Source organism: Colius striatus, chromosome 5 (assembly GCF_028858725.1).
Source record: "Colius striatus isolate bColStr4 chromosome 5, bColStr4.1.hap1, whole genome shotgun sequence".
NCBI classification, from domain to species: domain Eukaryota; kingdom Metazoa; phylum Chordata; class Aves; order Coliiformes; family Coliidae; genus Colius; species Colius striatus.
Genome location: NC_084763.1, coordinates 39571076 through 39599004, shown reverse-complemented (window position 1 = coordinate 39599004; position 27929 = coordinate 39571076). Strand labels below are relative to the sequence as shown.

Sequence of the window (27929 nt, the reverse complement as noted above, 5' to 3'; positions counted from 1 at the left end):
GAGGAGCATCAGGAAAGGACAAAGTGTTTGTATGAAAGTGCTTACAAAGGAATTAATAACTTAGTCCATGCATAAACCTGCACTGAGTTTTAAATAAAAGTATTCAAGAGCTGTGTTTAATTAAGATAACTATTTAAAATCAATTTAAAATTGTTTGCAGAAAATTATATCGCTAATTTTCATCAAAAGGGTTTATAGAGTAGGTATATGGCTAGATAAGGTTATAAACCTTCTGTGATACTGATTTATAAGATTTAAAAGTTTAAGTGACATTCACTGACGTGTTCTGAAGGGTACCATTGCAAGTACCTAAGCAAAATGATCTTGCTAACATGGAATTTTTATCTTTCAGTTATTCCTTTAGCTTTATGTGGTCTACAGACTTGGAGAAATAACAAAAATAACACTCCAGCATAATGATAGGCAGGAGTACAAATCAATATACTTTGTAATCAGCAGGACAAGTAAATAGAAAGCTAATTATACCACATACTTTAAAAATTCATTGTTCTTTGATATTTATTATTTCATATGGGCTTATTGTTATCTAGTATTTTCTCCCTCTTTTACCAATAACTATTATTCATATCTGTGTTTTATCTTTTGCTTTTTCTTTCTAATCTTTCTTTAAATACTGTAGCCATTGTAAAGAAAAAAAAAGTATCTCTGACTCTTTATTAATCTCATGCCTAAGCCAGAAATAGAAATCACCTCCTGAAGTTCAACAAGGCCAAGTGCAAGGTCCTGCACGTGGGTCAATGCAATCCCAAGCACAAATACAGGCTGAGCAATGAGTGGATTGAGGGCAGCTCCAAGGAGGAGGACTTGGGACGTTGGTGGATGAAAAACTGAATATGAGCCAGAAATGTGTGTTCACATCCCAGAAAGCCAACCACATCCTGGACTGCATTAAAAGGGGGCCTACAAGAAAGTGGAGAGAGACTTTGAGTCTGTAGTGATAGGACAAGGGGTAATGGCTTTAAACAAAAGGAATGTAGATTTAGATTAGATATTAGGAAGAAGGTCTTCTCTGTGAGGGTGGTGAAACCCTGGCACAGATTGCCCAGAGAAGCTGTGGATTCCCTGTCCCAGGAATTGCTCAAGGGCAGGTTGGATGGGGCTTGGAGCAATCTGATCTAGAGGAAGATGTCTCTGCCCATGGCAGGGGGATTGGAATGCAGTGATCTTGAAGGTCCCTTCCAACCCAAACCATTTTGTCTGAGTTGGAAACTAATCTGGGCAGGCCAGTTAATTGAAAACACTGCAAAACTTGAAAAATCACAATGAACACAACTTTACAAACCTATATCTTCATTCTACTTCTTTTACTGAGGATAAGTGGAAAGTTCTTCAGGAATTCCTGTGGTGTGTGTACTCATCACTATTGGCAGTAGCTCGTGCTTTTCAGCACCATCCTAAGGATGGTCACTTCCAGGAGACAAGGTGCCTGCTTACTTGCTGGTGGTGGCTGGATTGGCATGGGATGCCACAGAGTTTGAGTCTGAAACTGTCAAGTGGCATAGAGGAAATGATGTTAGGCCAGAAGGACTAAAATAGCAATATATTCCATTATATTTTTTTCTATTTTTGTGGACCTAGCAAGCCACTGTGGTACATTTACAGCTGATAATCCTCTGCAATGGAAGTGTATGCTCTGACAGAGCTGTGCAAATGTTTCTGATGTAGCATCCTCCATCAGGCAGAACAAAAGTCAGTGGAATTGTATGAAGGATTAATGATTTGAAGTTGTGTTGGATACAAATAAAATGGTAGTTTCTCTTAGAAATGGATGACTGCTATTTCTCACAATATAAATTTATTTACACGTTAGTATTAACTCAGTTTTCAAGATATGTTGTGAGGGAATAGTTTATCTTTCTTTCTGAGAAGTGTTTGTGTGTAGAAGATCAGAAATCACTGCTGAGCATCTTTGGTATCTTTTTTTCCCCCCCCTCACTTTGTTTTTTCAGGTGTGTGGATGGTGTAATTTTGTGGCAGTGGTGGTAACTGGGGATGTGTGCTTGCAGACTACTGGGATCATGAAGAGCTTTGTGTGCCATCTGCCTTATCCTCATTTTGCTGTCCTTTCGGGGCTCTGGTGGATATGGAAGGGTTCCGAAGAACCAATGGCTCACAGGAGTATAGCTGAAATGAAAGTAAGCATGAGATGGGGAAACATTTCAAGTCTTTAATTTTTCTGAAGTCTGCATTTGAGAAAGAGAGCTGTCTGAATGCTTACAGCCAGAAGTGGGTGACATGTAACTCATGTTTTTGTCATTGAAAAGCATCTGCAAAAGAGGATCTCCTTCCTCTAAAGATCTTGCAGGAAGGAAGACCAGCAATAGCTACTCATTTTTAAGAACTTGCACATGTTTGTGGTACCACAAGAGAAAATGTTAAACCGTATCTATAAAAAACAGTACTACTATAGTTGTATTTGTGTAGTTGAAATGATCGTACCCCCTTTGTGTGCATACAGTGGTAACAGCAGAAAGATACATTGTACTTGTGGTGAGGAAGGTATGTTGATACTGTATCAGGGAGCTAAGAAATTAATTCAGACTCTTTTTCTAATGAAGTAGTGGGGATAGGTGGGAACCCACTACATGTTATTACAGAATTTATATATAGGGAAAAGGTGACATTTACTAAGTCCCATTAAAACAACAACAAAAATCAGCAGGGGTTTTATTTGTTGATTTGAAAAACACACACATCAGAAAAGTATGATAAATATCTTGTTTTTGAGGAAAGTGAGCAATGAAATCATATATTAAGTGTACCAATCACCTTCATTAGTGTTTCATGTGTTACTTGTTTATTGTCTAGTTAAACAGTACCATACCAAAATTTAGTCTAGTTGCTTCATCAGTGGTTCCACTAGTCTTTGTGATAGCTCTTTGAGATATCTCAAATATTGCTGTGATAAAACCTTCATTTCTAAATCAGGAACAAATGAAAAAAAAAAAGATAAAAATTGCTTTTATCTCTCGAATAACAGAAGTATCTGTCACTACAGCCCAGCATCTTCATGAGGACATGTCATTTTACACTGTACTGTAACACAGCAGATTATAGATCTTCCTTGGCTAATAAGAGTAGCAGACCTTCAGCAGGTTGATTGGTGTAACTAGGATGACTATTTTGCTATTTTAAGTTGTAGCCAAATTTTTTAGTAAGTTTTATGCATTATTAAATGTCTTCATTGTGAGACATATAATCCAAGCCTCCTTGCTGCTTCAGAAATTCTTGGCCCTTTTTTATTGGGGAAGGGGTAAAAGTTGAGTTTGTTGTAGGCTGGCATGTATTTTGTAGAAGAAATATGTTGATGTGTCCAAACTGCTGATTTCAAAGGAGGCTTTTGGGAAGTGCTTGACATGTTGCTGCCAATCTCTTTGCTGAAACTGTTCAATGTGCTTGAGCTTTCGAGTTGACTGAGTGCAGATAGCTCACTTGCTTCTTCCAACTTCTGGTGTGGCAGCGTGCCATTTCCCTTGGAGATCAGTCTCTGATTGTCAAAGCTGCATGGTCTGTTCTTGCAGTGGGAAGGATCACAGGTAACTCCTTGACAAGAGGCTTGCACCAGGCGGTGAATTCCCAGGTGAGTACGCCACGGTGAGTTGTCTTGCACGTTGCCACTGCCAGTAATCTCCAGTTTGACCTTTCTGACAGGAACATGTTCTGTAAATGACTTTGATCTTCTCAAGTTTTTATTAATTAAAACAGCACTGACCATTGATTCTGGGAGAGCAGCTACTTGTTCATCTACAAGAGAAATGCATTTATGCATGTTACTATGGTGGCAAAAATTAAGGGTGTAATTTCTGTGACATAAACTCAACTGAAGAGCTTTAATAGAGGAGTTTATTTGTACTCCTTCCTTCTATAGCTGACAGTAGTGCACGTTTTTTCTTATGCCAGGTTGTGGAGTAGAAATGTTTCATGCTTGGTTTTGCAGTTCTGAGGACCTAAATGGTACCCTGGGGTTAGTCAAATGAAAATGGAGATTTATCAAGTCGATATTGATCTAACTGGTACTCTAAGACTCATTAGCAACACAGATTGAAAATTGACTTCCAGTAATTAATTGCTTGTAAGCAAAATTTCTTAAGGTGAGCAGGGACTTTCTTCGTGTGTTGGTTGGTGCTGTCAATTGAAAGACAAAAATGTTTAATTTGATACTGATTGAAGTTGTATTCACAACGTAAAAATGCTCTGACTGCTACCCAATGGTACAGGTTGTTAGTTGCTTTCTTCATTTTCTTAATGAGGGATCATTTCCATATAGAATCATAGAATGGTAGGGGTTGGAAGGGACCTTTAGACATCATCTAGTCCAACCTCCATGCAGAAGCAGGTTCACCTAGATCAGGTTGCATAGGAACATGTCCAGGCAGGTCTTGAAGACATCCAAGGAAGGAGACTCCGCAACCCCTCTGGGCAGCCTGTGCCACTGCTCCATCACCCTCACAGTGAAATAGCTTTTTCTTATATTTAAGTGGAACTTTTTGTGCTCCAGCTTCATCCCATTACCACTTGTCCTGTTGCTAGCTACTATAGAAAAAAGGGATGTCCCAACCTCCTGACACCCACCTTTTAGATATTTGTAAATATTAATGAGATCACCCCCCAGTCTCCTCTTTTGTAGACTAAACAGCCCCAGTTCCCGCAGCCTTTCCTCATAAGGAAAATGCTCCAGTCCCCTGATCATCTTGGTGGCCCTGTGCTGGATTCTCTCTAGACGTTCTCTGTCCCTCCTTAGCTGAGGAGCCCAGAACTGGACACAGTACTCCAGATGAGGCCTCACCAGGGCAGAGTAGAGGGGGAGAAGAACCTCCTATGACCTGCTGGCCACACTCTTCTTGATGCATCCCAGGATGCCATTGGCCTTCTTGGCCACAAGGGCACATTGCTGGCTCATGTTTAGTTTATTATCAATCAGGACTCCCAGGTCTCCCTCTGCAGAGCTGCTCTTCAGCAGTTTGACCCCCAAAGGGGGTATATAGGCTTGTATTTTAATGTGTTACTGCAACTTTATTATTATTGGCAGTATAAATGCTGTAAAGTAAATAGTTTATCACAGTAGTGTTATGATTGCTGAATGATTGCTTAGAGGAAAAAATCTGTTCACTCCCTGACTGGTATAGAGTATCTGTAACAATGGGAGAGAATCTGTTATCTTCTTTTTTTTTTTTTTTTCCCCCTGCTATTGGTATAGCTTAATTTCTAAAGCAGTATGAAAGTTACTGTTAGACTTTTAGATGATGTTAGAGACAGAAATGCTAATGCTACTTTAATTGCATGCAGCAGGCATTGAATTAATGAACGACTGGCTTTCTGTGCCTTGAAGATGAATAGAAACTGAACCACTATGCTAAACAGTGCTGTTGACATTGCAAGTACTACTGAAATATACTTCAGTTAGTATAAATATAGTTAAAAGTAGGAGTTGTGCAGAATACTGACCTTATTTACAGGATTGAGTTATAGGAACTCTGTGTTCAGTATGAGTTAAGAAGCATATTAAAGTGGAGAAACTAGAACTAGAAGAATGCTGATTATACTGTGAAACAGGGTATCTGAATAGCCATTCCAAAAAGGGTTGTAACCCTGAATTTGAAACTAGTTTGAATAGGATGCTGCCTTTAGAGATGTCAGTATAACAAGTTTCTCTTTATAATTGTCTTTCATACCATCTGTACAAGGAGATGTTTGAAGATGTCAGACCCAGCTGATATACTGGCAGTAAATGAACCTGTTTGACAGGGCTTTCAGCTAAGGAGGGGCTTTCACTACTGTCTTTGGCTCCCACTGCTGAAGAAACAGCACCAGCATAATATCTTAGAGTTTTCTTTCACTCTTTGGGTTGGCCACATAGAGCTGATCTTACCAGAGTTGCTGTGCAGCATGGCTCTGGAAGTGAGAACTGTGTCAGCCCACATCTTTCACTCTCCTGCAGTGTTACCAGGAGGAGACTAAAGCACATGCAGAGCCTAGAGACATGTGTTTGTGCATATATCCATACAGTGAAGTATGCCAACAGCATTTCTTAGTGTCGAACCATTCATAGAGATAAGAACACACAGTTCTCTATCATGTAACAGTGAGAATCAAAGTTATGACTGGACTTAATCCAGGAAATAAAGTGAATAAGAAGTGCACTTGCAAAATAGAACCCTATGTGTTCTGCAGAACAGCACAGTATAGCATCAAACTACAAAAATTAGAGCTTGTTCTCTGTATGTCATAAAAAGCAAGAGAGAAGAAACGGAGAAACAGAGCTGATGCAACTTTGCATGTTCTTGTAGATGTAGCACTCTTGGCTGAATTGGTACTGATAGGCAACATCAGATTTTATCTCGAATCATCTGAACTGATTTAAAGTAATGCCTCTGGTACAGTTTTAATAGTCTGGACTGGTTTGGAATTCAGGTTTGATACGATTCCTTGGCTACAGGTGCAGCACACAAAATTGAGCAATGACCTTGGGAAGAAATGTGAGAGTTCTGAACTACTGTGTGTTGAATTAACACACATTTAGCACCCTCTAAACTTCTTTGCTAAATAAAGTTTTAATTAGATAGGTCTTGAGTCTGTTTCTTTGGGTTTTTGTGATTGATTTTTGGTGAGTTTTTGTTTGTCGTTTTGTTTTGTCTTAAATTGTGTATCATAACCTTGTTACAGGGTTGTTTACCATCTGGCCTTTTTCACATGCTGTCATCGTAGATATCTACTTCTAAGGTTCTGGAATGACAGTTAATCTTATTTCAAGTTAGCTTGGCAAATACTTGGATGAGATTTTTGCAGTCAGAGACCCTGCTTGCACTGGTCTCATTAATACTCACATTAAATTCCTAAAGTAAATACTGTTTTTCAGCTTCTTAGCCAATAAATGATGAATACGCTGCTGTATTATCCCTTAGCTGGTGACTTTCAAATCTGGTCATGCTCTTTGTTCTCAAATAGTCAGGAACAGGCAGAAGCATGAATGTGGCTGTATGTATTGGGGAAGGAGCAGAAGAAAGTTGTCTTCAGATGTCTTCTCAGTTATTAACTTACCTAGAGAAGTCAGAGAATTTTAAGTTCTGTTTAAAGGTCAACAATTTGATGACTCTGGCAAAAAGGTAGTGACATACGAAGCTAACAGTCCTCAAGAAAACTTGGAGTGAACTTTCCAACTGTGGTACAATAAACCTGAAAGGCTCAAAACCCCTGTGGTATGGAAAGACAGCTGGTCTGTCAGATGAGAACCATTTTGGATTTTACTAGAGAGAACAAAGGCCTTTGCCAGGGATTGAAGGTGCACTCCTCCCATGAGGCTTGAATCTCATGAGTCTTTCTTATGTGGCCTTTGATGTTTGTGTGTGTGTGGGGTTATAGTGCTGCTGTCATTGTCATCTCCTTCCCAGCTCAGCCATAACCTTACTCCCTAGGCAGGGAAACAATTTGTTGTCAATACAAAATACTGATACATATGTGGAGTGCCTTTTGGTAGTAGATGGAATTTCTGGATGGTTTAAGCTCATAACTTAAGGAATGTAAGGCACTAGGCTTGACATACACCTTGGAAAACTGAGACACAGAACAGGTTCAAAGTGCTGAGCTATACAATAGGTTTTCCCAGCTTTCAAACCATAGGAATGCATAAGATAAACTTTCAAGACATTAAAAACTCAACATAACAAAACCCAACCTAAATTTCCTTTAACAGTAACACAAACCCTTTCCACATAGGTTGTTTAAAGATAAAAGTTCAGTGCAGTAGGTTATGTGGTTTTGTGAATATTTTGGGTTTTATATATAGATATATATGTATGAAAATATTTATATGTGAACTCTAACTTATATTTCTGCTATAGCTGATTAGATGGGTTGTTTTGTCTTCAAGTTAGTTGCCTTTCCATACCAGATAAAATAAATTCGTATTGATACAATATTTTTTTCCTTGCAGAGATTTACATTTTTAAAACATAATTTCTAGACATTTGGATGAAAGAATAATAAAGTGAATCAGTTGTATGGTTCATAATTATGTGAGTTTTTCAATTGTTTGGATGATATAGACTGACACAGGCAAAATCTAGAACTGCAAAATGTAGAGGAAAATGTAAAGAATTAAATAAGTTCTGCATTTGTTGAATGAAATACTAATTTGAGAGATGAATGGAGGATATTATCATATTGCAGTTACGTTGAGGAGACAATTACATTAAGTGACAGTATTTTCAATATCACCTTAACTTGGAAAGTAAATGAAGTGTATCAGTTGAATATTGTAAGTGGTAGTCTAACTAAAAGCTTTGGAAATATTTGAAAGTTTCTTACACAACATCTGTCTGACATAGCAGATAGATGAGTGATACATATTGTTCCTTGTTTTTCTGTTGCTATACTTTCCAAACAATATGCAGTGAAAATACTTTCAAAACAGGACCTCTTGTTCAAAGCTAGTATTTTAATTACCCACTACCACACTTTTTAACAAAAGCCCCTCTTGTGCTAATCACTTAGTATTTGTTGTTGCTGCCTGCAGTCTTGTAGGACACATTGCTTTACACAGATAAAGAAGAGAAAGAGAAGATTCAGAATTGCTTCTTCTGATGGAAGCGGTCAAGAAAGCAGAAGTGTTGCAGAATACATTGTACAAAAATATACAGAAGAGACATGAAGTACGTGGCTCGTGAAAGAGTTAGCATTTATGTTTAAAGTTTTGTTTTGCTGACATAAAACCTGTAAAACCTTATCTCACATATGTTCATCTGTTTCAAATTCATATTAGTCTTCACTCTTATGAAACTAATTGATATAAATATAAGACCATCTTTCAGTGAAATAAGTAAACCCCCAAAATGACAGAAAAGGAATTTACTTTGTACTTCTCTTGAAGCTGAACATAAAAAGAAAAAGCTAGGAGTTATTAAAGATTTAAAGAAATAGTCTTTACATGTACATTTGATTTTTTTTTCCTATAAATATAAGCATACCTGTTTTAAATACAATAATGTGTGATTGCAGTTTTTGCTTCTGTTTTATATGGTCATACTGCTCCTCAAGTAAGCTTACATCCATCTTGGTTGGCTGCTTATCACGATCTGAAGCCTGTTGCTCTGAGGTATGAGTCACTGAAAAAATACCAGTCAAGTATTTGCAAGCCTTCACCATCTGTTCCAACAAGGAAGAAAAAGTCATGCAGAAGCAGGACATTTTCTTCATTGTATTGGCAAAAAAGTAAAGTATGAAACATCTGAAAACTTCCTAAATGAAGTAACTTTCTTCCAAGTACAGTGACTTTCAGAAGTTGTGTGGTCTACTCTGAAGCTGTGGATTTCAGTCAGCTTGTTTTCATGCAGTGTGTCTGGAGCTACTGCATACAGAGTTCATGATTATAACTGGATAGTTGGATTTAATGTTGACTTAAGGTTGTGAGCATATGAAGCTTTGCCAAAAACAACAGTGAAACACAAAACCTCATTGAACACAGTCAGGTGCACAAGGGGCTGGGTAATACTGGTTTATGTAGTAATGTTAATTCTTAAAGGGATGCTGTCATGGTGACCTCCCCAAGACAGTAGTTCTACCAGGGAAATCTTCCTCCAGGTTTCTTTCCATGAATTTTGTGCCTTTTCTTCTCCAGTCCCTCTTCCTTAATTTTCATCTAGTTTTCTTGTTGCTGCTTTTTGGGGCAGTAGGTGGGAGAGGAGGATTTTTTATACCTTAATAATGTTGTGCTTATTGCTCCCTCTTAAGAATTTGTTAAGAGTATTCAAGCCTGGATGCAGGGTCAAAACAGTGTGTCCCAATGACACTTGGAATTGGGAGGCTGGAGACAGGAATGCCTTACTCTGACTCATGTAGATTTTCTGCCTTTCTGTAAAATGAAGCAAAATGCATAAATAATCACTTTCTTACTGAGAGCTGAACAAACTCTTCAAAGGCATGCTAAGTCCCATTTTAAAACTTAACCATATGTGTAATATTATTACCTTATAATGAGGCCAAAAAATTAAAAAGATATAGCTTTTGATCATATCAACTAAAGCATGGGACTATGTCTGGATTATGAACTGCAAGTTTCTATCCCTGAAATAGGTCCATTTGATACTATTGCAAGGGTCCAAGAGAGTAGATTAGGAAAAAATAATGCAGTTAAACAGTAGTTTTAATATAGTTGTGAATCTTCTACATTCTTTGCAGTGAACAAACATTGTATTAAAAAATACTGTGAAAAGGCAGTGCATGGCAGTTACATTGGTGTGCTGTATTTTACCAGCTACTGGAAGAAATTGTGCCATGATCTGCATCATAAATGATTTACTGAATCCTTCAAGTCTTGAGAATGCCTTTGGAAGTTGTGCGTATGCAGGTGATAAGGCTGTAGTTATGCAGTGCATAGAGTTCTGGTAAGACTCAGCAGGCTCCCAGGTGTAAGTCTGCTGTAATTCACTTTTGCCTTCCCATTATGCCTGTGTTTTTCAAATCATCTTGCCTACCCCAACTGCAGTCTTTTTCTCCCTCAGCCAGGGAAAGAGCAGTAAACACAACACTGTAGATACTCTTCAAGTTATCTTCTCTCTTGACCTGGAAAAAACACATCATGTTAGAGTTGTTCTGATGTACCATGGCTCTGGAAGATCTACTTTTATGTTCTGTCTTCAGTAGTGACAAATAGCCAGTGCTCTGTAGGAAGGAATACCTCAGTTGCCTTGTTTGTTCAGTGTGCTGAGTTGTTGGCACATGGAGTCCTCCTTTGGACCTTCAGGCAGTCAGTTTATACATTGGGGCAGGAGATTTAATTAACCTCATTACAGTTTGAGCTGGCATTCAATACAAACATTATTAATGGTTATAAAAGTTACCCAACCTTTTTAAAATTCCAGTCACACTGTTTGACTCGCTGACCTCTCGTGAAAATGACTTGTGCAACTTGACTATGTGTTGTGGAAAGAATTACCAGGATAACATCTTTGGAAATGAAATGTAGGCTCTGTCTTAAAAAAAATGTACACTTTACTTCCTATTTGAAGAACACTTAAAGTCTAATGAGTTTGTATCTGATCAGAAATTGTTATTATTAATAATTACTTGTACTGTACCATTCTGTCAGGATCATGGAAGAGCCACACAAATGGATTGTACAAAGCAGGCTCTTCCCAAACAGTTGCATGGATAAGTGGCAAAACCAGAAACTGAGACAAGAACCCAGATGCCCAGTGAAATGGAGGGAATGAGGCCAGGTGGCACAGCAGAGCTGGAGGAACCACAAACAGGATTAGCTTTTGTTTAGCTGAGGCAATCCTATATACATTGCACTCTGTTTCCTTTCCAGGGCAAGCTTGTGACCAGGGCATCTTGATTCAGTGTAAAGAGGTGTATATATATGTGTTTGTGTCTATACTTTGCTATCAAGGCATATGTGTCTGTATATATGGAGACATACATATATGTGTGTGTTTTGTGAATAATTTTCAACCAGGATATGATTCATAAAATTTGTTGCAGCTCTAACCCACATGATATCACAAAGTACATAGGGTTAATTGTGGTTTTGCTGTGCAGTGAGCTGGTGTTATACCACTGAGATCAGCTTGAAAATGGAGTACTTATGGGTTCTGTTCTTACACCACAGTGTAACAATTACTACCCTGTTGTTGTATCCCTTGCCTGTTTAGATATTAATACTAATAAAATAATGAAAGTTTTGCATTTTAATATATGTACACAAAATTATGGCTTCTGCTTACATCGGTTAATTGCTCAGTCTTTAAAGTGAGTCCCTAGGATCTACAGATCACTGTATACTTTTAAAATACGCAGCAGGTGGCACTATTGGAGTGGTATGACTGTGTTTGCCTTAGTCTTAAATGTTAGAGGCCTCCACTTTGCTTCTGGGTTGCTGAGGAATATAAGCAGTCAAGTCATTTCCTAGAACTGGCACATATATTTCCTAACAGTAATATAGGTTCTGAAATATTATTGGTGTGATTAAGTTTGTATAAAAACTTGTCTTTCTTTAATTGAACAAACTCCTGTCCAAAACGTTGCCTGTGAGTGATTCTCATTTGATTATCCACTGAAGTCTGAAGTGCCGTATTTCCCTTAACTCTGTTCTTCCATCACACAATGGAAGCAAATCTTCATTTCCTTGAGGCAAAAAGAAAAAAAGAGAATAATTCCTAATCCAAAATCAATGGCTTTTAGAACTTGAAGTAGATGTTTACTGCCCTTGACCTTGGTTGCAAAATCTCATTTAAAAAGTAGCAAGTAATTTTATCTCACGCTAATTAATTTGTGAGTAGTAAATTAGTTTTTTATAAAAAGAATGTTTGGAGGACCTTATAGGAATAATTGTTGATTGCAAGATAATTAAAAATGCTCATAATGGTTAACTGACTGAATATGCTTCCTGTAACACTGGATTTTACTGTGCACCTGAGACCAGAGGTATGTGTGATTATTCTCATTCATTTGCAGAATTATAGACATGTCCAATACTGTTCATACAGGTTACAAAGACAGAATACAAACATCTGTAGATTTTAACTGTAGATTTTAACTCTCTTTAACTGAGAAGGAATATCCAAGTTACTGTGATAATCTCCTTTCTCTAGCTTTATCTAGTGGATGAGGTTTTTTAAAATGTAAATGTAGTCTTGAAGTGGTAGAAAGGGGCTATTTTTATTCTCAGAAAATGTAATAACAGAAAGAAAAGTAGAAACAGGATGGTTGCTATTATTTGGGGTCCAGACACTAGTAATAGAATCAATAGTAATTGTTTAATTTTAATGAAATTTCTGATAAGAGCACATATATTTCTCCTGTTTGAAATCACAGCCTTAAAGCATGCCACAGGGACTCGTTAAGTAGTTAGATGATAGGACTTTCTGTTGCTGCAAGATTATTTTTTGGTGCTCCTGCATATCCATGCTAATGGGGTGAAGAAGCCTATGATGCAAGTTTTCAGTATGATCTTAGGTATCTGTTTCTTCCAATCTGACATTTCACATGCTTTCAGACTTAAAGAGTTCAAGTGTGTTTAGGGGGGTTAGTGGTGGTACCCCAGTTGTCCTTCAAGTTCCTCTGAAGGTTTGGTGAGCTTGGGTCCACCTTCACATTTCCTTGATAGGATTATACTTTCCTCTTTTATCCCTTGGGGTCTTTATATAAACAGGTAGTGTCTCTGTGTGTGTGTGTGTAGGTAGATATTAATATATCTGTATAACAAAAAAAAATTGGGAATGTTATTTTGTTAGCAGGTCTGAGAAGGTTGCTTAGTTAGTACAGGCTGTAAAATATCTTGCCAAATTTATATTCCTTAGATCTATCAGGTTCTCAAGTGACTGAGTCCAGTACCACTGATCCAGCCCTAGTCATTGGGAAGAGTTTTGCAAAACACTGCTGTGCCCAGAATGAGGTAAAAGCTGTAGAAAGCTCCAAATTGTTCCAAGTCCAGTGGTGAACTCTAGCATCTCTGATCCTGCGCTCTGCTTGGTCTTGAAACAAGCACATCAAATTAGAACTGAGGATTTCATACCAATCATCCTGTGCTTTACCTTTAACAGTCACCTATCTGGCTTTTCATGGGAACTTGTGCTATCCAGTTCCCTTTGCAGAACCACTTTTTTTCTTTTTGTGGATGGTGAATGAAGTCACTGGATTCATCTATGTCAAACTGAATTGTGAGCAGTTAAATGATGCAGATATTCTATATGTGGTATTTGTGCCTGGCATAAACAGCATTTAAAAACCTCTGTTCTGTCTTGACTCTGGTGCTGAGGATTAAATAATCTTCCCTTGGAATGTGGCTTGCTGTGGAAAGTTAATGAAAATGCTGAAATTTTCTGTTAGAGGGCTGCTCGCTCTGTTGATTGTCTGCATTGGTAGGACTGGAATCTCTCCCCTTATGGAAACAATCAGCATCCAAAACGTAGGGTCAGGAGTTGTTCATTTTGTATAGTTCTGCTGTCCTTACTGACTGAGCTTCTGAGATTCCCTTTTAGAAAGTGATAATGTGCAGAGGCAAGTCTAAGGAGAAACTGTAGGTATATACCACTTAAGAGATTTTAAACAAATGAACCCTGACATCTTCCCTTAGTTTCCCCCAGCTTCCTTCTTAGTTCTTGAGTTTCTTAAATTAGTGTTATAAAGATGATGGTTAGTTTTCCTCTGCTTTGACTTGATAAAACTGTCCATAAGACGGTGGTGAGAAGGAACTGAATGGCCCCTCAATAATCCTCTTCAGAGGATTTTTGAAATTTGGTGAAGCCTTATTGGTTCTACAGACGCCTTAAATCTCAGTGACTGATAAACAGAGTTCACATTTCTGGTAGTGCTATGTAAGTGTCTTTTATATACCAACTACTTCTCTGACTGTTTCCTATCCATAGAGTTATGATGGCTATAGCTCTGGGATGTGACAGCAGCCTATGTTTCTTTGTTCTCCCAGCAGATATAATACACATATAGAAGCTCTGGGAGAACTTTGAATAAGATCTCATATGAATTAGATAAGCTATATAAATTTTCTGCCCTGATTTTTCCACCTGTAAAATACATTATTTTGACTCACTTGCAAGATTATTTTTGATCCTTGCAGGATGGTGCTGAAAAGTGCAAGGCCTTGGCCCTCATTAGTTTCTACCTCAGGCATTGTTTAAGTAGGAATGAGTTTATCTTTCATTGTTTTTAATCAATAAAATGTACTTATCTGTAAGTGGACTTTGATATGAATCAAGTACAGCGTGAAAGAACTGGTTAATCTGTTGTTAATGAAAAGTTTTATCTGGATGACAACATCTTGCTTCTAAGATATGAGATGAGCATTAGGACACAAACGACTTCAGTATTCATCTTCATGGAAATCTGCCAAGTGTGTAAGTGAACTTTAATAAGCCTTGCAAAAGGACTCCAGTTAAGATAGTCCTCCAAAGAAGATAGTTAAGTACTATTACTATTGTGAGAATGAATATGGACTTGAAATCTTTGCAGGGAAGGACAGTATCCCCAAAATAATTTGCTATTCAGAAACATCCTTCATTTTATTTCCATGCAGAGATCTCATGAGGAATTTGTACTGTACTTCATAATCACTGGTAGCCTGATTGAGTCATGAAAATACATCTGAAAACCAGAGTATGCAAAACCAGAGACAATTCCACAGTGCCTGATTTGGAAGGCACAGATGTAACCATAATTAAACAATGTCTTTGATCTCCACCTAAGAACTGCGATCTGAGCTTCCTTTTGTGGAACTCATGTATAGGGCTTTTGCTGGATCTTTGTGCATACTTTCATCTGGTCATGGTGCAGTCAGGAAAATTACAGTGGCTAACAGCCACCTCCATCCATTGCCTTTAAACCTCAAGTACTTCTTACAGGGTGAATAAGAATCTCCACAGCATTTAGAGGTATGGAGAAACACAGTGGTTACCACAATCATGTGCAAAAGTTAACTTTAGCAGGTAAGTGCATATTTAACGAAAGGAAAACATTTTTGGTGTTATAATGCCATCTCAATTGAAAGAATGGTAACTTCATCTTGTGGTACCATCTGTGGTATTTTATATTGTAGATACTTGGTTAAACATTTCTGGAGATCTTGTGATAACAGAGTACCTGCAATGCTAAATAGAAAGGGAATGACCTTTAGAGAATTGTCATTGTTCAGATATCTTTCTAGTAGGTAGGTCTAGTGCTCAAGAGGAGTTTTTTTTTTTTAGGGTGATGTGTTAATGTGTTGTTGTTGTGTTACTTTGAGCTTTACATTGTAAACATCTACCTAATTAGCATAATTGCACATGACTATCGGGTTACTTGGCAAATAGGTTGACATTTATCTGACCTAGCTTACTATGTTTTAATGTTTCCGAGGCTAATTAAAGAGCCACAAGATTTCTTATTGGGAAAAGGCTAATTGTGTCAGCAGGCCTAACGTGGGCTTATACTTGCACATGCATGACTGATGTCTGTATGTGCAGTGACTCTGAGCTGTCCTTTCTGCTACGCTAACCTATTCTGATGCAAGAATGTGAAATACCTGTTTGGGGATTAGAAATATTTGGCTGCCTTGCTACTTAAAATTAGTTAGATGCCCAAAATCCACATCTGGAAGCAAAAAGTTTGGAAGTTTGTAGTTGCCCATGGATTTCTGTGTGAGTGTGCAAGTGTAGAGGTGTGTTTAACAGCCCATTAAATTCTGTAGCCAGTATAAATCAGGATATCTGCACTGCTGTCAATATAGCAATCCTAAGGTCTTGTCTGTCTGTTCTCTAGCCTGTTGGCACGTCTAAGATGATGTGATGATAATGAAGCATGGTCGTTAGGCTGTCACTGTTTTCAAGGAGTTCACCTGTGTAAAGCTGAAGAATGCAGTTAAATCTCAGTTCATATCAGGGTGAGACTGAGATCAGAGGCAGATTTTGATATTTGAAGTGAGGATAAAAAGTGAAAAATCTCAGTATGTAGGAATATGGAATACAGTTAAAATAATTTATGTTTTGCAAATAATTGAAATGAATGTGCAGTTGAAGTGAACTTGACAGAGTGGGAAGAAAAATAAGCACTAATTGGTGTACTAGTTTTAACTTATTGAAACAGCCAAGGGCCTAGCAGAGCATGGAAGTATTGCTTCTCCATCAGGTCAGAAACTAGTTAATAGGAAAAGGGGAATAAACTCGCTTTTCCCTTTACCCTGCTCTATGTGTCTTGAGTGATTAATCTGTGCTTTGCCTGAAGCTGTTAATCTGCAGTGGTGACATTTCAATTACAAACGGCATTTTGTCCATCCCCTCTGGAAATTCTGGATTTGTCAGTGCTAAAACGTGAATGTAACTTCACTGATAGCTGCACAGCTAAACCTTGTTTGCTTTCAAGATGCAATTTTAGAGGCTGTGGTAGTATCTGCAAGCATGAACTTTAGTGCAGAAAGAACAGCATCGATGCATGTTTTCCGTATGCAAACAACTCCATTTGAAAGAATGCTGTCTTGATAGAAGGATGGTCAACAGAGTGACTGGGTAAGGCAATGATTCCTCAAAGTATTTTCTCTAGAAAAACATGAAGATTGAAAGTAGCAACATTAACAGTCCCATTCGGTACTTGAGTGGATTCTCCTACCCTATTGTCTTGCACCCTTGTTACTAATTTAAGGAGACATGATAACCATGAGGGTGGTTATTCCAGCTCCAATTTTTCTGTGCTCAAGAATATAATCGACTCTTACATCCATGTAAGATTATTTAAACTATTGTTTCCTTTCTACTAATACCGCCTTTAAAAAAAAATCCACTAAAATCTGTTTTTCTGAAGGAATTTGTCATTTTTATGGCTTTCTTCAAAACTGATTCTAGTTTCTTTTCATTTTTGTGAGTAGTTAATACCTTGAACATTGCAGCATTTCAAATCTCAGCCTCTGTATCTGTTACTGAATATGTAACAAGTGAAAGGGCAGAGGAAGCCTCTCCTCCGTGGCTCACCCTTCACATTCTGTATTGATGGCAAAGGAGCCTCTATGTGTTAGCTCATCCTTTGTCCTCTAGTAAGAGTTACACTAAGGAAACAGTTCTTGGTAACATTTTAAAAACTTTATTTCCTACACGGCCTCTTGATCAAGTGAGACCTTTGTTCAGGACACCACGAGCTCTCTAGGGGCAGGGAAATTCCATCACTACTTGGTTGCCATCTGATTTAAAGAAGACAAACTCCAAATTGGGTGACAATTCCATATAGTTTTATTTTAAAATGGACTGCTACTTCTACTTACTTAATTTGGATGTTCCTTAATTGCAAACTATTCAGATAAGTTTGCAGGATTAGACTCTAAAATGCAGGCTAAAAACACTATGCATGTGAAGGGATTTCCACATTGTAAATATTTTACAGATAACTTTAGAGATTCTGTGATCACATTTCTCATACAGGTACTGTCAATACAGAATAGTCAAAGGTGATATGATAGTGTAAGATTGGTTTAAAAGTCAGTGTATTAGAACGTTTGCATTGTAGGTTGAGAGTCTTCAGGATTAATGTTTTAAAGATTTTTCTTTGCAATAATAACTAGAAATCTTAAAAATATAAAACTATAGTAATTAAGGCTTTGAGAATTCACTGGGAATATTTAAAATGTGTTTCAAATGTTCAGTATAGAACAAAATTTAGTAATACTTTAAAGGGAATTTCAAAATAAGTATTTGTACAGTTAAAGCAGTTTAAGATCCTTGGCATGCAAAACCCATTTGACTTCGTTAAGGCTCTGCTGAGATACCACCCTGATTGCAGAATGAAAGCATGTTTTAGATGAGCCTTTTCTGATTAAGCAATTCCACTTTGCTTGTCACAAGCTATGGCAGGTAATACAGAAACCTCCCCAAACCCTTCCAACTGAAAAAAAACCCCAAACCACAGTCCAAAACTCCAGGCAAAGTAACAATGTTTTTTTTTTTTTTTTTTTAATGGAATACTGTGTTTGTTTGTGCAAAACAGCATGTGATGCGCAGGACTGGTACATAGTAACAGAATATTAACCTTTCGTGAATTCCTTTGGTGTGTGGTTTGAAGCTGCCTCTTTTTTGGTTTTGTTTCGGGCAGTCACTGTACAGCTGCTTCGGTGTTTTCTCATGGTCTCGGCCACCTGCAGATCCCCATGAACTGCCGTAAGATTACTGTTGTTCGACAGTGGCACTCGGCGAGCCACCCTCGAGCTTCTCCCCGCTCCACGGCTCTCGTCCCGGCCTCTCCGAGTGAGGGAGGGCTGAGCGTTTACTGAACACTCATTAACTTCAGCCCGCCCGCTCCGCCGGACCGGGCCTGCGACTGCTGCCCGGGGAGGCCGGGCCTGCAAAGCCACCCTCTACCCTGCCTTGCCGTGTAGCAAGGGGGAGGTGAGGGCCAAGTGGGCCCGCCGCGCCATGGCCGCTCCCTGCTACCTGGGCTGGGACTTCAGCACGCAGCAGGTACCGGGGCCGCCTCCCCGCGCTCCTCTTCTCCTCTCCCTCGGTCACCGGCGGCTGCGCGCAGGCCAGCGGCGCCGGGAGCCGGAGCCGGAGGCGGACCCGGTGGGGCAGCCCCGGCGCTGAGCTTCTCAGCCGTCCGCCGCCTCCCTGGCGGCCTAAGGCGCAGGGGTTGCGCGCAGCTGCACCCAGCCTGGCGGCGGGGAGCTGCGGCGGGCGAGGCTCGGGCTGCCCGCGCGCCCGCCATCGTGGCCCACTGACCTGCCGCCGTGCCACGGAAGGGAAACATGCCTTCCTCCTCTCCTCAGCTTTCCTCGCCTCTTTTCGTCCACCCAGCGACGGTTTTGTTTTGCAGTCTTCTCATGTAGCGCAGAGGCAGGCTGGGCACTGGAGGATGCTGGTCTGCCCTCGGGGCCGAGGGCTCTCTCGTATGCCGACAGCTTCCCCGCAGCTGATGCAAAATAGTTACCAGCGTTTCATGTGTTTTAAGGCTTCTGTGGTCTATTCGTGTGCCTGCTTCCCTTTGCCTGCATAAGCCCATCCTTCATCCCTTGTTGTTTGTCCCAGCTTTTGTCTGAAGCTGTAGGTTGTGTATATTAAGATGTCCTGCTTCCTCATCCTGCTAGGGATGCATTTAATCCTGTAAAGGAGTGCTATGCTATATTTCTTCAGTGTTCCATTCTCATGTTACATAGCAGAAAACTCATAAATGAATCAGGTTATTTTCCTTCCAAAGTCTGCGTTATGTTAAAGGTGATGAAGTTGACCAGCATCAAACAGGATCACTGCACAGTTAATTTCAAGAATTGCCAGTGTCTGATTTTAGAATAATAACATCACAGAATAGTAGGGGTTGGAAGGCACCTCTAGAGATCAACCAGTCCAACCCCCATCTAGTCCAATGGCCCTTCTCTACATGCAGACTGTATGGAGACTCCTCTGCTTATGGCACCGGGCAGGCTAGGAGCTGGGGCCTGCACCTGGGTCGAGCCTTTCCAGCGTCCCTGTGTGAATCACGATTAATAGGGTTGTGAACTTGGATGCTTATGTTAACAGTATGAAATTTTGATTTGTTGTCACAACTGGGTATTGCTACGCTGTGAACAGAAACTCTGCCCAAGTTGTGCATAGATCTGAATATGTTTAAGATAGGATATGAGCATAAATCACTTCATTACTGCCATGCTGTAGTTTGGAAGCTTGAAAAGACACATCCAGTTTAGGCTGATCAAGTGTTTTTTAAGGGAGCATGCTGCAAGCAGAAAGCCAATTAAGCTGCAATGGGTCAGAGACATTTTTTAAGCTAGTGCAGGGCATCAAATTGGTGATGAGTTCTGCTGGTGCATAAGTAATGGCCCTACATTAGTATGGCTAAATGAGGATGGCCTTGTTATTTGAATACAACACTTTGAGATGTCTTAGTAGCTTTTTTTTTTTTTCCTCTCTAGCAGCAGTTTGCACACTCTTCTGTGTTGAAATATGTGTAGAATGTGAGCTACTGTCTCACTTTTCTTCTAGGCTGTTCATAATTCTCTTCTATACTAGGTGAACTTGAGTGAGGGCAGAAGAGTAAAGGTTATGGTACTCTTCTAGTTTGAGCTTCCTTATGTGGTTACAAGAAAGCTCAGCTTTATGGAGTTACCTGTTTCCGATATTACTTTCCATACGTTATGTAATGTCCTCTGAACTTTGCCAGACTGGTAGAATTTGATTTACTCACCATCTAGGGGATGGGGAAGGTCCTAAAGGTGTCCTGAGGGTCTATTAGGTCCCTTGGTAAGATGGAGCAAAACCAAAAGAACGGGGTAAAAAGAAAGCCTATGAAATCTTTAATCTAAGGTATTGTATTCTTTGGAGGAATTGGGAAACAAAAATGTTTGCCACGATGCAAGCTACTTTGCTATTCTTTAGCATATGCCTGCATCTTCATCTTCTACAATTAAAGTGAGAGAAAATGGAGAGGAGTGGAAGTGCAAGCAACATAGATCTTGCCAAATAGATGTGGATGCTGGAAATTCACATAGTAACTTGATTAATGTAAAACTGTGCCCATACTTTCAGTGTGTTTTATAGATAGGGGTGATCTTCTCCATTTTGCTTGTGGGAATCAAGTTATTATAAATGAGATATCAATGCTATTTAGTTATTGTTAGATTTTTTTAACATCTTGTTTTCTGTGTTCTAGCTGAAAGTCATTGCTATTGATGAACAGCTGAGAGTAATTTATGAGGATAATGTTCATTTTGATAAAGACCTTCCAGAATTTAAGTAAGGCTTTTAATATTTTACTTGGGTAATGTAATTTGGAATATTGGAGATGGGGTGGAGGGGCTGTTGCCCTATTTGGTCTCATTGGTATGTGTGGAGGCATGAAAAAGTTCATGCCATATGCATGTTTTATACTTGGTAAGGGTAGTATATGCTCTTGCCTTGCATGATATGTAAAAACGGCAAAAATTCCCCACAGGAAATAAATGTCAAACATCAGCCCTAAAGTATTACGTGTGAAGAAACTATTTAGTTTTTCTTTTGGGGCTTCAGACTTGTGGACAGGACTGTTTCTTTTTGAGACACAGAAGTAAGCACTGCCTTTGTGTCAGGGTGGAGTGCTATGTTAATGGCAAGTAAATTGCATGAATGTAACTTCTAAAAAGCATTTGAAGACAAATTAGGTGTTTCCAAATCTCACAGTAAGGTGTAGGCTGACAGTATTTGTTTGCTTCAGTTAAGAGACTAAAATTTACAAATGTAATCCTCTATGGTCACAAGTTTCAGTGAAGTGTGTTTATTCACTTCATGGTTTACAGCAACAATTGAATTTCATCTTCCAAGTTCAAACCACTAATGGTAACGGTTAGAAAACTGGAATAAATATGTATTATGTGGAGCAAATGAGCAGTATCAGCATTGGAGTCTATTGCAGATCGTACTTGAGGATCAGAGCCTTTTCTTAAAAATTACTTGCATTTGGGTCAAATATCTCTTACATCACCTCCTAGGAGCTGGCTTTTACTTTTTGAGGTTTCAAACACTGATTGTATCCTTGCTGTTAACATGAAAGCATTTTAAACTCTCTTTGCTTATTAATAAACTTGAAGAACTTTGCTTGGTGAGGAAAAAAATGCTGAGTTTACTGAAGGAAGTTTTTCCATAGGACTCAAGGTGGAGTCTATATTCACAGTGACAGACTGACAATCACTTCTCCTGTGCTGATGTGGATCAAGGTAAGAATGAGCTTTATGTAGTTTGACTTCTTGCTGTTATTGAAATAGAAATGTATTCCAAGCAATAATGAAACACATCATTCACATCAACATAGACTTTTTGCTTGTGTTAAGTTTTCTCAAAGTGTTATTCTGTGTCTCTGGTATGCAAATATTTATGTCATCAGCAAACTTAGTGGAAGTTGCTAACATTTTGAGGACTAGTCTCTACTGTTGAGGGTTACTCTCTACTATTATGGCACTGTATATGTGATAAATCCTTTCATGACTTTCCCTCATTTGAAAAAGAGGCTATTCTTTTCTTCATGTTTTGTTTGATACACAGAAGGAGCAGCTTTCGCTTTGCCTACCTTAAATATGTGTTTTGTAACATCCAGATTACTTGTGCTATTTTTTTTAGGATGAGCTTTGCTGTTTCATGTCTCAACCGATAAATGGTTAAGAAGCAATTTATTCACTGATTCTCAGTCATTTTGACTGGTGTTCATTTTGAAATACAACTTTCCTTTCTATTTTAAAAGGCCTTCCTTGCTTATGTGTAGATTCTGCAACACTTGCTCTCACATGGTAATATATAAATTTATCTTAGGAGTGTGATTTGGACAGTTATTTGAAAGTTCACAGAACCCCCAGCTGGTGATCCACAGTACTTGACAAAAGTTTGGTTAATTTTCTTGCAGTTAGTCTTTTGAACCATAATGAACTGAACGGTTGTAATTATTAAATTGATAGTATGATGATATGGATGTATGATATTTCATGGGAAATTTTTAAGTCTTGCAGTAGTCCATTTGTCAAGATAATCTAGAAAATGCAGATCTGAATTAGAATATGTAAAGGTGGACTAATTTTTGGTTTAGAACTTCAGAAAATGTTACAAGAACAAAATCATTCCGAGAGCTTGAAGTGCTAAAATTCTCTCAAATCAACCTTATATTAAAGAGATATTGAGTTTTTAGCTAACACTGGGGGCAGTGGTATTGAAGATACCTAACATCTTTTAGGAAGGGGTATCCTACTCAAAATTTCATTGATTTCCAAAAGTAAGAACAGAGAAAGGTAATCATCCTTTGTGTCTACCACTCTTAAATGTGACTTTTAATCAATTTGAATTCTTCAACTCTTGCCTCTTAATTTAGGTTTCAAAGAATGTATCTTTGTGACTCAGCTTGTTCAAAGATCTATTTTTTCTCTGTGATTCAACTTTTCCTTTATGGACTCTTGCTTAGTAAATGAATTTATGCAGCTTCTTGAGAAGTCCAAAGCTATTAACTAATTTTTCATTATCTACCGATGAACTCTTATCAGTGATGACATGAATTTACTGTTTAATTCCAGAGATTGTGAGTATGCATAATTTGATAGCACATTACAGTCATTCTTGATTCTGTTTGGTCTTGTAGGCTCTGGATATGATTTTGGAAAAGATGAAGTCTTCAGGCTTTAACTTCTCTCAAGTCAGAGCTTTGTCTGGTGCTGGCCAGGTTAGTGTATAAAGAAAAAAACAATGTGTTACTATATTTTCTCAATAGAGTATAAGGTAAAGTGGTAAATTTAAATGTATTGGTGAAGGTAATAATGGTGTTGAGTAAGTCCAAAGCTTCTGTATAAGTGTTCATGAAAAGACATGTTCCTCAGGGAAACCTAAAATCTGAAGCACGGAAAACAATCTCTAGAAGGCAGTGGGAATGGAGGATGAGATTTACAGTGCAGTTGTTTGGATCTGTATAGTGTATAACTAGTTGGTTTCCTGTTGTTTAAATTCTTTGTACATACAGATTCTGAAATGACTGGGATAATTTTGAATTTTGGCATATCCATTTGCTTCTGGAAATGGGGTAGAAAGAGTAGTAAGGAGCACAGATTGCTAGAGGTGCAGTAACATCCTGTTGAGCACAGCTTTTGTTGGCTAGGATAGAGATCTGCCTAGAAACAACAAAAAACAAATGATGATAGTCTTTGATGCAGAAATTACAGAGGTGCTGCCATGATTTAGCCTTTTCCTGAGATTTATAAGACCCATCCTGACATTTAGTCAGTTAGCCAGGCTCTGAGCACTCTGGTGAAGCAAGGAAGTCTTTTATAACTTTCACAGATGATATTCAGGGTGAGAACAGCACCGAAGTGATAGCTAATTCTGACATATGAGGTTTAGGTTATTCATCTTGATGTGTCTAGGACTAATTAATCAAAACTCTTGCTTTGATCTCCGTGTTCCATTGATTTCACTTGAAAGTCTGAACAAAGTGTCTGAAAATCATAGCGAATACCAAGGCCCTGTTATGAATTTTTCAGTGGGGTAGAAGTTAGGGCCTGCCACGTAACCTCAGCTTACACAAGTGAAAAAAGGATGTACGTTTCCAAGTTGCCTGCATTCCTTTTATTTTACCCATCCACCAACAAGTTGGGAGTGTCAACGTGGTGCTGTATTCATAATCTTTCAGGTAGAACATATGTCATTTAGTTGCCTTCTTCCAGCCCACATTGTCTCTCTCCCTTTTCTCGTTGAGGAACTTTGTATTTTTTGCTGCAGATCACTGTGGAGGTGCACTGATGTGCCAGCGTTTGTCTGCAGAAATGACACAGAGCTGTGAAACACGATCTGGATGATACTGTGGTCAAGTAGTCTGTGCCTAGGGGATTCTGTGTATACTTGGTGTCATAAGAACTATTAGTACGTTGCTGGATGATGCTTTGCAGTTTGTCTAAGGTGTCCTGCAGGTGCATTACTAGAGATGTCTGGCTTGAGGAAACTGCCCAAGAGATGGAGCTTAAATAACCTTCTTAATATTCTGCAGTCTGTTAGTGATGACTAACAGTGGGGCAGATATTTAATGGAAGAATCTGGGGTGAAATAGCAAAGGACAAAGGGTCTTGACTAAGGAGCCTTGGCTACAGCTCAGAGAGCCCTCAAAGACCTATCTAATGTTATTAAGAATATATTGATACTTCCCACTAGGAGTTACTACAAAATCATCATTGTCTCTTGACTCCTACATTTTCTGGTTTCGCATATGCTCAATCTTAATGAGTCTTTTGATGAGGCACTCAGCTTGGAAAGGCGCATTTTTTGGTCCTAGGTGGCAGAGACTTCTTTCTCCTATAGAATTGAAATTGAGAACACTGAAATTCAGAATATGATATGAACTCTGTGGTTTGGGAGGGCATCTTGAACTTCTGTTTCTGTACTTTCTACAGCAACATGGGAGTGTGTACTGGAAAAATGGAAGCATCCAAGTTTTAAAGAATGCATCATCCAAACTGCCTTTACATCAGTTGCTAAAGGTAACATGCATAAAAGAAGAAAAGCCCAGTTTACACTTAGGTCTGAAAGGATGGCAGTAAAATGCTGTGTGGTCACAAACTCCTAACAAATAGAATGCTCAACCTCAACATTTAGTGTGTCTGTGTGTGTGTAGTTGGTGAGTTTTGAACATAGACTGAAGAAACTTTTCTTTTTGAAAACTAATGAGGAATCAACTTTCCTCTGACCCCTTTAGATCAGAAAGGTCAGTTCTGTGTTGAAAGGAAGTAATTCATGTAACTGATCTGTTAAATGCTTAACTTTGGAAATACCTCATCCTTGCAAAACTTACGGAAATTGAATTAAAATGCTCTCTGGTGATGTACTAAGCCTCAGTTGTATTTCCAAATGGTTGGGCCAGTCATTACAGAGCTGTGGAAAGTTTAGAGAAGAGTTCTGAAAAGTGGGGCTAAACTTGCCTAAAAGGGCCCAGGGCTTTGGCTACCAGGGGAGTGTACTGAGACATTGTGCTGCAGGGTATGTGAAATACACATGGTGCAGCAGGTTATGTCTAGTAACAGCAGAAGAAACCTGCTGTATAAAGTCTGGGTTAAGCTTTTCACCAGTCACCAACATGCTGCCCAATATTGGGGGCACGTTGGAGAACTGAACTGTGAGTTAAAATATGAGTCTGCTGCATTGCTATTACTCTAGCCTTCTTAGAGATTCAGACTTAATAACAAAGGTTATTGTTTGTTGCAGGATTGTTTTTCTGTCAGTAACAGCCCCATCTGGATGGATTCTAGCACAGCTTCCCAGTGCAGCACTCTGGAGAAAGCTGTGGGGGGAGCACAGCATCTAGCAAGTATCACTGGCTCTCGAGCCTATGAGGTAAGGAGCAATGGGAAGAAAGCCCTCAGCAGAGTCTTGTGATAGAAACGATTCTGCCATTGCAGTGGTACCACAACAGATAATGATCAGACATGAACTGTGATAGTTTTTGAAGAGACTTCAATCATAATGTGCTTTGCAGTAGTCTCACAAAGGAAGATGTGGAAGTTTGAAAGGCAAACACTGGAAATTTTGTTGCAGGAAGCGAGTGAGGCAAGCTGTATTCCAAAATGCAGTGTCTGGTGGCCATACTTAACACTCTCAGGGTCTGCTTTTCCTGTTTGTGGATCACTGCTCTAAGTTACTTCTCCAGTTAAAGAATTGGCCTTTTAATGTTCTCTGAAGGCTAACAAGCATCTGTTGACCTAAGAGAAGTGTTTCAGAAGTTTGAGATTATATCAGAGAGTATTCTGTCCCTTGTCTCCTCTTCCTCACGCTTCCTTCTCTTCTGATGTGATGATGAGATACAAAGTGGGAGCAGGGTTGCTCTCCAGGCATCTTGGCACCTGGCTATTTGTACTGTTGATTCAACAGAATGTGACTCTATGCTCCCAAGATGCTGATTCTGTTTTTGAATCATCATGCAAGGTTTTTGACCAGTGCTGAAGTCAGACTTCAAATTCCACTAATGATTTATTTTTAACTTGCTAAAGGTTAAAGTTTCAGTGTTAGAAGTGTTTTGTTATTTTATATAATACATGGATGACAAAAATTTATTGTTACAACTATTATTAGCCTTTGCTAGAGTTGGGCCTTTGAGTTTGAAACTTCCTGTTTTGCTCCCAATTCACCTGCCTCACAGAGAGGTACATAGGTTGGGTAGTTTAAACCTTTTCAAGGATTTGATGGCAGCCTCTGAATTGTGCTGGTTCCCATGCACAGAATAGATGTGATTCATTCCATTGAACTGTCATTTCTGAAATGTAAATTATGGATAGTAATGCTTTTCCACAGGAACGTTTTTTTCCCCAAAAGGTGAGCAAAATTCTCATGATGAGACTATGTGTTACAGCCTGTTTAGTGCAGTTTGCCTGCTGTGCACTGACTTTCACCGTGCATCAGGCAAATTAAATATCCAAAGTGCAATGTTACTGAACTCATTACACAGAGTTAATGATTATTGACTCCGTTTAAGGTTTGTGGTTCTAAGCATTTGCATTTCTTTCTCAGCGTTTTACAGGAAACCAGATAGCAAAGATTTACAGCCAGAATCCCGAGATCTACGTGCAAACTGAGGTTGGCTCAACTTCAACACTCTTATTGGAAAACACAATTGAAAATATTTTTAAAACTAATTTTGTGGGGATGTCAGACTTTTTTTACCAATGAGTATTTTGATTTTAATATTAAAAAATAAGATTTTTAAAAAAAATTATTAGACATTAGGGAGATAGAACTGACGCCCAGTTTTTATCTTGAATATTTAACACAGCAGGCTCCACTGGATCTGACCTTTGTGGAAGAAGTTTTAAAAAACAGACTTTCATAGACTACAATAGATTATATGTGCAGCAATTTGAGCACAAAGGGATAATTAAGCACAGAGTTGAAATTTTCAGACTTGGAACTGGCCATTTGCATGCAGAAATGTGATTGCTCTGCCATACAAAGCTGGCATCCACGTGG

The 27929-nt window shown here is 38.8% G+C and overlaps 2 protein-coding genes across 2 annotated transcripts in view; one reads left to right on the top strand and one right to left on the bottom strand.

Moving 5' to 3' along the window:
• Positions 1 to 2691: 2691 nt before the first annotated feature.
• On the bottom strand, positions 2692 to 9236 carry LOC104559011 (TBC1 domain family member 30). Its single transcript, XM_010203799.2, is given in 3 exon segments — positions 2692 to 3249; positions 3251 to 3765; positions 8985 to 9236. Coding segments are annotated over 3 exon segments (801 nt in total). The 5' UTR covers positions 9214 to 9236; the 3' UTR covers positions 2692 to 3192.
• Positions 9237 to 18727: 9491 nt separating this feature from the next.
• The window catches only part of XYLB (xylulokinase), an 87273-nt gene continuing 78071 nt past the window's right edge, over positions 18728 to 27929 (top strand). The window contains exons 1-7 of the mRNA XM_061996572.1: positions 18728 to 18947; positions 21130 to 21212; positions 22099 to 22168; positions 23572 to 23652; positions 25367 to 25453; positions 26175 to 26303; positions 27474 to 27539. Coding sequence (XP_061852556.1) covers positions 18903 to 18947; positions 21130 to 21212; positions 22099 to 22168; positions 23572 to 23652; positions 25367 to 25453; positions 26175 to 26303; positions 27474 to 27539 — 561 coding nt within the window. The 5' untranslated portion in view covers positions 18728 to 18902. The remainder of the gene's footprint in view (positions 18948 to 21129; positions 21213 to 22098; positions 22169 to 23571; positions 23653 to 25366; positions 25454 to 26174; positions 26304 to 27473; positions 27540 to 27929) is intronic.